This window comes from Zingiber officinale, chromosome 3A, assembly GCF_018446385.1.
Source record: "Zingiber officinale cultivar Zhangliang chromosome 3A, Zo_v1.1, whole genome shotgun sequence".
Classification (NCBI taxonomy): Eukaryota; Viridiplantae; Streptophyta; class Magnoliopsida; order Zingiberales; family Zingiberaceae; genus Zingiber; species Zingiber officinale.
Window position 1 is genome coordinate 140,339,729 of NC_055990.1, and position 11,545 is coordinate 140,351,273.

Below are 11,545 nucleotides of genomic sequence, written 5' to 3' on the forward strand. Positions count from 1 at the left end.
AATAGTCTTATGATGAAACTCTTGTTTGAGACTTGAAACTTATCCATAATTTTCAATCATGTGGAGGATTGTTGGGAAATTAGTTTTGGTAAATAATAAACTAATAGGGATAAGATGGCTATTTCGCCAGTAGACCATCGTAAACCAATTTCTTGAATGAATGAGAAATTAATGTCTAATGAAGGGTTGGTCCGATATGATCAAACGGAAGTTTGACTCACATACGAGTTGAATTCATAGATGAACGCTAACTCAAGTATGTGGAACCATTGAGGGGGTATGAAATTATAATTAATTTCATTGATTAATTGATTGATTGATTAAAAGATTAATCATTATGATATTAATTAACTGATTAATTAATATTTTATAATAAATTAAGTAAATAGTTAATCAAATTCATTAATTAATTAAATTAATCATAATGAAAAGATTTAAAGAAATAGATATATCTCATATCCTTTTATCTTTTGGAAAAAACCTTTTACCTCTTGGAAGTAACCCTTTATTCCTATAAAATAAATCACATTCTTTCCACTCAACTCACTCAATTCTCAAGTTGTGAATTCTCCTCTTGAGTTCTCTTCTCTCTCTCATCTCTTAAGAGTTTCACGACTTCGAAAGTTTGACAGGGCTCGAAATTTAGAGTACTCCTATTTCGAGATGCAAGTTATTGTATCTTGGGAGATGATTGCCAATAAATCGTAAGCACCTGGGTGGGGCAATATCATCTTAAGGAAAGAAGGTCTAGCTTTCATCTCGTACCTTAATACTCTTATCCTCGGGAATAAGTTTACCCAAAAGGGTTGTGTCGATATCCGAAGGGATAACTCAACAACTGACTAGATTAGGTCGGTAACGATGATACCAAGAAGGGTATGTCTCTTACCCGAAGGAATACTTCGATTACCGAAAAGGGATGTCAAGAGTATAAATTGGACAATGTCCACATCGACATACCCCACCAGTTAGAGTCATCGACTCATCGTTGAGATGACTAATCGGACCCAACTGTTGAATCTCAACACCGAAGATCCATATACCTATTAGATAAAATATCAATAGAAAGGTGGATTAAGGTGGTTGAAAAGTATAACCTAGGTTAACTTCGAGCATAAAACAGTGGCGGATAGTGTCAAGGTTGAGTTATTGTTGCTATAAAACTCTAGCTTAGGCATGGGAGAAATTGGCTAACGAAGAGATTAAGTTGATAGGAGTTCAGCCAATTTGAGTGGAGCAATGGGTTTAGTGTTGGTGCAACATCCCTCAGGTCAAGGTTGACCTGGGTGACCAAGCTGAGTTTTGGTTTGAGTTTAGATGTTTGACAATAAGAAATTGATTGAAGAAGAGTCAAGTAGGTCAAGGCTGACCGGATACTTGACAGGGAAGTCCTAGTGAGTGAAGCTAGGTGAAAGTCCTGGTGAGTGAAACCAGGTGAAAACCCTAGTGAGTGAAGCTAGGTGAAAGTCCTGGTGAGTGAAGCCAGGCAGAAGGAAAACCCTAGTGAGTGAAGCTAGGTGAAAGTCCTGGTGAGTGAAACCAGGTGAAAGCCCTAGTGAGTGAAGCTAGGCAGATGGAAAACCCTAGTGAGTGAAGCTAGGTGAAAGTCCTGGTAAGTGAAGCCAGGCAAGGAAAAATCCAGATGGATCAAGGATGATCGGACATCTGGTGTTGGGAAGTCCAAGTAGGTCAAAGGATTGACTGGATACTTGGCACGAGGAAATACAGATAGGTCAAAGGGATTAACCAGACATCTGATGGAAGTCCAAGTAGGTCAAGGGAGTGACCAGATAATTGGCATGAATAGAAAAGTCTAAGTGGGTCAAAGGGATTGACCAGACACTTGGTGGGAAGTCCTAGCAGATCAAAGGAGTGACCAGATGCTAGGCATGATGTACCAACAGGTCAAGGTTGACCGGATGTTGGTTTGAGAGGCTTGGAACTTGGTTTTGGGCAAAAACCAAGTGTTGGATCGATCAGTGGATCGATCCAGGAGCTGGATCGATCAGTGGATCGATCCAGGCTTCTCCTAAGCGAACAGAGAGCCTCTGGATCGATCCGTGGATCGATCCAGATGTTCCAATCGATCAGTGGATCGATTGGGACGCGGCTGCTTCGCGCGATAAGCGCTGGATCGATCCGTGGATCGATCCAGGCGCTTTTCCATAGCACAGAGGCGCTCTAGATCGATCCGTGGATCGATCCAAAGCCTCCCCGATCGATTGGGAATATTCGAATCGATCGGGATCCGATCGTTGGCGTCGATAAAGGCCGCAGGCATTCATTTCCTTCGGCATCTCTTCTCCGATTCACTCCAGATTTCTCGCCAGCTCCTCCACAGCACTCACAAAGCTCAGATCGCCAGTTCTTGAAGGATCTTGGAAGTTTTTCAAGTCAAGAGGTGGATCAAAGCCAAGAAGAGAAGCTAGGGTTAGGGTTTATACTCATTGTAAGCTTGTAAGCTTGTATTTCTTGTATCCTTTCCCTCTCTTCTTGTATTGAGTCTTGTAGGGCTTCTCCGCCCTTGGTAGTTACCATAAAGGAGAGTTTGATTTAGTGGAGGGTGTGTGTGTTGGTGTGGATCCTTGGATTAGTCACCTTTTGTGAGGTGGATACCAAGTAGAACCAACCGTGTTAGCGTTGTGTGTTTGTTTCTGTATTTTCCGCTGCATATTCTTGAAGAAACGAGCAACGCCAAGCACCGAGAGAACGCGACGAGCTATTCACCCCCCCTCCCCTCTAGCTACTTTTGGTCCTAACAAGTGGTATCAGAGCAAGGCCGCTCTTCACCGGAATCATCGCCGGAAGGGTCAAGTATAACAAGAAAAGCTAGAGGGTGAAGAAGTTGGAGCAAATTCTTCAAGTTCAAGACTTAAAAAGGCTCAACTTCAAGATGCAATTCCAAGATGGACTTGGATTTGACACAAGGGTGGCTCCACCATACACTTCTACGAGTTTCGATTCTTGGAAATCAAGAATCGAAAATTTTCTTATGATGGAGATAGAGCAATGGTTTGCTCTAATGGAAGGCTTCAAGGCTCCCACAAATTCCAAGGGCAAAGTACTCAAAAGGAGCAAGTGGAGCAAAGACCAAATCCAAAGATGTGAGGCCAATGACAAAGTGACCAAGCTTTTGGTCAATTTATTGCCAAGCAACATCTTGGAACAAATTGGAGAGTTTGATGATGCCAAGGAGCTTTGGAGCAAATTGGCAAGAATGCATGAGATCCCCTCCACTGTACCAAATCAAGGAGAATCCAAAGAGGGCGACTCATTGGATCAAGACCAAGAGGAGGACTCCGAGGTTGAGAGATGCTCAACCTCCGAAGAAGAAGAAATCCAAGAAGCTTCATCCTCAAGGGAATACAACGAAGGGAACAAGGAGGGAGCATACTCCTTGTTTCATATTCAAGATGATGAAGCCTCCACCTCTAGGATTGAGGGGGAGCAATCCTTGGTGATGCCGGATCAAGAAGAAGGAGAAGCTTCTACCTCCACGAGTCAAGAAAAATCAAATGGAGGAGAATCAAGATCGGATCAAGAGGAAGCTTCTACCTCCGGATCCAAAGGGAAAGATGCCACCCCTACAAGCAAAGGTATAAATATTTCAATTAAAAATAAAAATCATATTATATGCTTTGAGTGTAGGGAACATGGGCACTACAAGAGCAAGTGCCCTAAATTGGCCAAGAAGAAGGGCCAAGTGGCACAAAAGGGCAAGGCGAAGCCCAAGGAGACCATCCCCGGAACAAAGAAGAGCAAGGAGCACATTGTGTGCTTCTCTTGCAATCAAAAAGGGCATTACCGAAGTCAATGCCCCAAGGGGAAGAAGATGGTCAAGGCTCAAGGAGGCATTCGTCAAGGGGGAGCCTCCAAGGTAAAGAAGAAGGTAACATTTATTGAGCCTACCCCCTTACATTATGGTGAAAAGCATGATAGTTCTAACTTTTATCATTTTAATGCAATTTACCATAAGAATAGAAAGCATGAGGGCTTTAAGGAAAAGCATGTGGCCCTACATGCCAAAACTACCCAACCTAAGGTTAGGAAGGTAGATAGACACTTGGGCAATAACTCTAAAGATTTTAGATACAAGCCCAAGAACAAATATGCTCATGAATCAAATGAAAAATCTAAAACTAAGGACTTAGTGATAGAAAATCAAGTCTTGAGGTCAAGGCTTGATAAAATGGAAAGGACCCTAAAAAGGATGGAAAATATCCTAAAAGGGCAAAATGAGCATAGCCTAGGTCTAGGAGCACAAAGGTCATCTAATGGCCATAGAGGTTTGGGATACAAACCAAAGGCTAAGAAGGATGTGCCCTCTTACCATAGAGTTCCATATAGTTATGGAACAAACCCTAGGTCTAGTGGTCAAGCCAAGAATACTAGGGAAGTCATCCCTAAGAGTATCTTTGCAACCAAAGTGACTAAGACTTCTAAGAAGTCTAAGAAAGTCACAAAGAAGGTTACAAGGGAAGCTATCCCTAGAGTTGACCTAGAAAATGTGACCAAGGCTTCTAAGAAGCCCAACAAGGTCACTAGGAAGGTATCTAGGGAAGTTATCCCTAGTGAGTACCTAGAGCATCCAAGGAGCACCAATAGGTGTTGGGTTCCTAGGAGCATCTTCTCTACCCCATAGATGGGTTAGAGAGTGTCAACTCCGATTAGAAGGGTAGTTAACCCAACTTTGAGGAAATTGACACTCAAGGAGCATTTTCAAGGTTTTAGTTAACCTTTGAAAATGAAATGGAATTATTGATTACTCCTTGAAAGAGTAAAATGTGTCTAATGGTGAAAAATTGATTTTATCTTAAAATGGCACAAATTGGGAAAACCTTAAGAACTATCAAGTTGGGATTTTGGTATGTTCTCAGGCAATTTAAGGCAATCCGGACCTTAATTTAAAAGTGCTACTCTTGTGGGAAAATGGAATATGCAAACATTTGAGGACATGTTTATTTTCAATTGGCATACATTAAATCAAGGAAATTAGAAATGTCAATTTAGGCTTTGGCATTCTCTTGTAGCACTTTAGGGCAATCTAGGTTTAAGTTGTAAGTTTAGCTAAGACTTTAAGGATACTTAGATAGTTAATCTAGGTATATTTTATTTATGCTAAATCTTGCCATGATTGTTTGCCCATCATATGCCATGACATCATGTCTAGTTTTGCATTCATGTTTTATTATGAAAAATCCAAAAATAACATGTCATGACATTCATACATCATGTAGTAATAGGATATTTTCTTTTGAAAATTATTTTCTTTTGATGTATGTCATAACATAATCATGCATTAAGTTTAATTCCTTGTAATTAAGGACAAATGGCATTTAACAACACTTATTGACAAGTGACATCCTAGGTGGATGTCTAATATTTCTAAAATGCCTAGATAGATATGCATGATCCCTAGATTAGGGCAAAAATCAAAATCTACATCTCACAAAGACTATAAGGTGACTTGTATGTGATTAGTGCACATTAGATACAAGTGAGATGTTAGGATGATGAACAAAGCTCAAGATGTTGATTTAGTGCATTCTTTTGAGTTTTAGGTTCATCAAAACACATAGTTATGTGTTTTCCCATCATTGGGAAAGCTAATGTACAAGTCATGTGCATTATGCCCAAGGAACATGATGGGATATTGGTTTTGAAAATATTTTTAAAATGTTTTTGGAAAACCTTGGTGAAGGCTATCTTTTGATAGTAATCACCATTGAATAGTTAGACACAAACTTGAAGAAAAACACTAAAGTTTTTGCAAGTTTTCAATTTTGTGTCAATCTTTGAAAATATGATGTATTTTCATAGAAAGCTATTTTTCCATGATTAAGTATGCCCTAAATAATGTCTACACGAAATTTCATGATTTTTGGATTTTTGTAGAATTTTCTAGGGGTTTCTGAAGTTGACTGAAATGGAATTTCAGCAACTATCAGAGCTCCGATCGATCCATGGATCGATTGGAGTGCCCGAATCGATCCGTGGATCGATTCAGAAGGCAAGTCTCCCGCGAGCAGAAGCTCGCTGGATCGATCAGCCAATCGATCCATGTAGTCTGAATCGATCAGTGGATCGATTCAGAAAGGTTCAATCGATTGGAACCCAACTCCAATCGATCCAAGTTGCTGATTTTGGCTGGGAAGGCTTGATTTCAGCATCTTTGAACCTCTTTGAGTCTAGGTAACCATTCCAAACCCCTAAAATACATTTGTATACATACAAAGGGTGTTTTCATGTTGACAACAAGGATGGATTGGTTAACGAAGACTAAGTAGAAGTTTAGGTTGAGGTTGTTTCAAATTTTGAATATTTGAACCTCAAAACTTCTAAATTTGGGTTTCCTAAAGGTTTAGGAATTCCAAGTCATTGTTGGTGCAATGACAGAAGTTACCACCATGTCTTTAGGGGGAGGGACTCTTTAAAGACATGAAAAATTTCTTTTCATGAACCTTGAAAGGTGGTTAACCTTCTTTAAAGAAAATGCTCATGTATGAGCTTTTGAACTTAAAATGGGGAGTGGATATCCTCATTATTTCAAGTGGGAACTCAAGTGGTTAGATAATGCTCAAGGTTGGGTATTTGTCTACATTGAGGGAGAAGTTAAGGATAAATGAAGGGTATGGGACCTTCATTATCGTGTTGATCACAACAAGTGATGTTGTGAACAATGATGAGTAACTCTTCAGGGGGAGAGTCGTCAACAAATGGATTTGTTGATGTGTACCCAAAATTGGGGCATGGGTTGATGTGTGCCCAAAGATGGGTTGATGTGTGCCAATAGGGGGAGAATGAAAGGACCTATGAATGGGTGTAAGTTAGGCTTTCATTACCTAGAGGGAGTGTGCCCTCGTTGGGGGAGAATGAAGAGCTTAATTTATATGTTCATTACCTAGTGGCATGAAGATTGAGGCTATAGGATTAGCCTAACTTACATGTGGTATTGTAAGTGTTATTGTGGTATTGTCAAACATCAAAAAGGGGGAGATTGTTGGTGCAACATCCCTCAGGTCAAGGTTGACCTGGGTGACCAAGCTGAGTCTTGGTTTGAGTTTAGATGTTTGACAATAAGAAATTGATTGAAGAAGAGTCAAGTAGGTCAAGGCTGACCGGATACTTGACAGGGCAGTCCTAGTGAGTGAAGCTAGGTGAAAGTCCTGGTGAGTGAAACCAGGTGAAAACCCTAGTGAGTGAAGCTAGGTGAAAGTCCTGGTGAGTGAAGCCAGGCAGAAGGAAAACCCTAGTGAGTGAAGCTAGGTGAAAGTCCTGGTGAGTGAAGCCAGGTGAAAGCCCTAGTGAGTGAAGCTAGGCAGATGGAAAACCCTAGTGAGTGAAGCTAGGTGAAAGTCCTGGTAAGTGAAGCCAGGCAAGGAAAAATCCAGATGGATCAAGGATGATCGGACATCTGGTGTTGGGAAGTCCAAGTAGGTCAAAGGATTGACTGGATACTTGGCACGAGGAAATACAGATAGGTCAAAGGGATTGACCAGACATCTGATGGAAGTCCAAGTAGGTCAAGGGAGTGACCAGATAATTGGCATGAATAGAAAAGTCTAAGTGGGTCAAAGGGATTGACCAGACACTTGGTGGGAAGTCCTAGCAGGTCAAAGGAGTGACCAGATGCTAGGCATGATGTACCAACAGGTCAAGGTTGACCGGATGTTGGTTTGAGAGGCTTGGAACTTGGTTTTGGGCAAAAACCAAGTGTTGGATCGATCAGTGGATCGATTGCTGGATCGATCGCTGGATCGATCCAGCGTTCTCTAAGCAGAGCCTCGGATCGATCCGTGGATCGATCCAGATGTTCCAATCGATCGCTGGATCGATTGGGACGCGCGATAAGCGCTGGATCGATCCGTGGATCGATCCAGCGCTTTCGAGCACAGACGCTCGGATCGATCCGTGGATCGATCCAAAGCCTCCCGATCGATTGGGATAATTCAATCGATCGGGATCCGACCGCTGGCGTCGATAAAGGCCGCAGCGCTCATTCCTTCTGCATCTCTTCTCCGATTCACTCCGATTTCTCGCCACCTAGCCTCACAAAGCTCAGATCGCCAGTTCTTGAAGGATCTTGGAAGTTTTCCAAGTCAAGAGGCGGATCAAAGCCAAGAAGAGAAGCTAGGGTTAGGGTTTATACTCATTGTAAGCTTGTAAGCTTGTATTTCTTGTATCCTTTTCCTCTCTTCTTGTATTGAGTCTTGTACGGCTTCTCCGCCCTTGGTAGTTACCATAAAGGAGAGTTTGATTTAGTGGAGGGTGTGTGTGTTGGTGTGGATCCTTGGATTAGTCACCTCTTGTGAGGTGGATACCAAGTAAAATCAACCGTGTTAGCGTTGTGTGTTTGTTTCTGTATTTTCCGCTGCATATTCTTGAAGAAACGAGCAACGCCAAGCACCGAGAGAACGCGACGAGCTATTCACCCCCCCCCCCCCCACCCCCCTCTAACTACTTTTGGTCCTAACATTTAGTTCGTCTGAAGTAGGCCTTCGGTTGCAATGGGTAAAGTTTCTAGTTGGATTTGATTAATCAATCAAGAGTCCAGTTGCGTTTTGTTAAACGATGAGCAAATTGTCCTGATTGTCCAAGGTGGATGGGTGCAATTTAACCTTGACACTAACTTTGCGGCGAATTGTGTTGCGCATGTGGTAAGGCAGTTTGGGCTAAATCTGGTTGCGGTGGAAAGGGATAAGTGACCTAAGGTGAAGTAGAGATTACATATCCAAAGTGTCTATCAGCTGTGGTGAACACAGTAGAGCAAGGTAGTAGGTCTTCAATACTTCTTGCGAGCCCCCTTTCATGTGCTCTTGTCCATTTTTACATGCTTCAAAAGTGAGTGTTGGAGCAATGGCGTAGCGGTAGACTCTTTTTAGTTTTTCAAACATTTAAGGATCTAGTTGGCCGTCCATTGCGACCACTTCACCATATATCCTAGTGCTAATTACTAAAAAAAAAGTGAGGGTTTATTCAATATTGTGTGCCAAATTGTTAAGATGTTTAAATGGATCCTAAACTGCCTAAACACGCTAGGGCTTCTCATTCATTGAATTTTAAACATGTGTGCTAGATCCTCTTAATCATTTTAAAATGTACGTGTTACTCGTTTAAGTATATTCAGGGGTCACTTTACCAAGTTAATCCTCTAGTTTCATCGTCATCCCTCTGTAAAAACTCTGGGGAGCATGAGCTGTGCATGAAGTTTGCCAAATTTATGTACAATCAAAACAAAATTTGGATTCACATCCTTTCATATAGCCCTTTTTTCTTAAAAAAATATTGAAATTGCAATGCTAATAACAGAGTTAACAGTATATATTTGTTTATCCGTGTGCGAGATGGATGGTTCAGTTTTGCAGTCCCTTCTAAAAAAATAATAATAAATAAATCAAAATGGCGCCTGCAATTTTTTTTATTGGTTGTTTAATCAAGGAGATGGACTCGAGCGATTTAACTTGTGCAAAGCAATTTCAAACCAATGACAACATTGTCTAATTAGCTGACCTCAATCTTCAGTTGAGTAAATTAAGCCAGTGATCCCACTTTCACTAGGTTTATACCCCTTAAAACAAAGTGGAGTCTTAAGATAGAACAAAGTCACACACCGACTCTAGACCTATTACCATTCAGTTGAAGCAAATGTCACTGCTTGGCGTAACTGAGAACAGCATATACCGTTTGCACCAAAGTGAGCAGGTTGAAGAAAACAGCTGCAGTGACAGCGATCGTCACCCACCGATTCGTGAAATAGTTTTGCCTCAACCACGATAAATTCCATAGCGCCCAAAATTTGTTGGTCCTGTTTCTGCAGTGGCTCTCCACATCGTCCATTACCTCTGCAAGATAGAAATTGTCGAAGTCGACGACAGGGGCATTCGTCCTTCGGAGCTGGTTGAATATGTGAGCCACTTCTTCATCACTGTGCAGGCGGCTGACGATGATGTTATGCTTCCGGAGCACCGCCACGTCCTTGTAGGTGTTTATCAAGCAGTCCATGAACCAAACGTAAGTGGAGGCGTAATTGTCGACCACATGGCATTGCTGCTCGAAAGCGATGAGGTTCCGGAGGAGGGAGATGTTGTCATCGTTGATGAGGAGTTGAGGAATCTCCATGGATCTCTTGCTTGCGTCGAAAGTGATGTCCATGAAGTTACTGCCATTGGTCTTATTTGCAAATAGTATTCTCATTGCTTGGAGCATCTCTGCACTGGGGAAGGAAGATAAGACGGTGATAAGGGGGCTTGCCTTGTCCCGCAGCTTGCTGACAAGACTTGAATGGAAAAGATGGAGCAAATGTGCACTCGTTTGGAAGCTACTGAAGTCCGAGGTCAAGTCCGAGGTCGGAGAGAGGTTTCGGTGAATTTGCCACATGAGAGGACGCAAGAAGAGTTCCATTAAGCTTAAGGGACGATGGTGAAGCAAATCATCCGTGCCCTCATTCAGGAGATAAAGAAGTGGACGAAGAGGGAGCTGGTTTTCGACGACCAACATATCGTTGACAATCGATGGAGCTGCCCACTTCCACGAGTACTCTTCCTTGTCAGTTCTAGTACACGCGGATTGCTCCCGTAGAAACTCAGTTATGAAAGCGCAGTCGAGCATCAACATCGCCACGAAGTCATTGCTGGCCATGCTGATCTGCTCCGAGTAGGCACAGCGTAAATCCGCTTCCCAGTCCTTGAATCGCTCGACAATGCGATGCACTATATCCACGTCCGCGCAGCGCCTGAAAAAGTTGGAGGCATAGGGCAATTTGATTCTTTCATCCGTTGCTCGAAAGAGTTGCTTTCCATGGTGGTAGGGGCCGAGGGAAACCATCTTTGGTTCAAAAGAATCGACGTTGGTTCTGCGGATGTTCTCAGGAACTCGAAAGATAGTCGCCTGCATGCCTTTCTTCGGTATATCTGAGACCCGCCTCAGTTTCTCCTCGAAAAAACTCACCAAGAGATGCACATCTCCGCGTTCGGGGGACGGGATAGACTCATTTTCCATCTCTTAAAGTTAGACAACCTTTGATTCTAAGAAATTAAGCAAATTTAAATAGCTCGCGCATATGAATATGCAAAATTAACTAACAAAATATAGAAAAGAAGAGAAAAGAGACGATTAAGAAGAAGAAGAACTAAAAGAAGGCAAAGCAAACAAGGATGATTAAGTAACCAGTAGGGCAGTTAGCTTCAACCTAGATCGCTTCGCTTCGCTTCGGCAACCTGCCTCGCTCGCTGCTTGGAAGAGAAGGATGAGGAGGATGGGAGGGTATCAGACTTGGGAAATGTAGCTGCATTGACTTCCATAATACACAGATCCAGATCCAGATCTGGACAATCAGTTCGTTGACTTATCATCGTTGATGTAATTACGACGATCGTTAAATTATGTCTACTGATCCCGTTCGGAAGCTGAGTTGGATGATGACAGGCTGCGCTATTGCTGGTATTGACGGAAAGTCACTGCGAAGCCTGGTCGATCTGGCATCCGTCAGGAGAACTTACACGAGCGGATGACGGGAGGGTGGTGACGAAGCAAGGGCCCTGCGCAC

General features: G+C 42.4%; 1 protein-coding gene across 2 annotated transcripts; it reads right to left on the reverse strand.

Moving 5' to 3' along the window:
• Positions 1–9,455: 9,455 nt before the first annotated feature.
• On the reverse strand, positions 9,456–11,319 carry LOC122052544 (UPF0481 protein At3g47200-like). Of its 2 annotated transcripts, none has more exons than XM_042614117.1 (2): positions 11,189–11,319; positions 9,456–11,024 (listed from the first exon to the last, which is right to left on the reverse strand). In XM_042614117.1, the coding sequence occupies exon 2, from the start codon at positions 10,996–10,998 to the stop codon at positions 9,649–9,651; it is 1,350 nt and encodes a 449-aa protein (XP_042470051.1). In that variant the 5' UTR covers positions 10,999–11,024; positions 11,189–11,319; the 3' UTR covers positions 9,456–9,648. The 2 variants fall into 2 exon arrangements, with proteins under 2 accessions (XP_042470051.1, XP_042470053.1); XM_042614119.1 differs by having other exon boundaries at positions 11,167–11,282.
• Between the last annotated feature and the right edge of the window lie 226 nt (positions 11,320–11,545).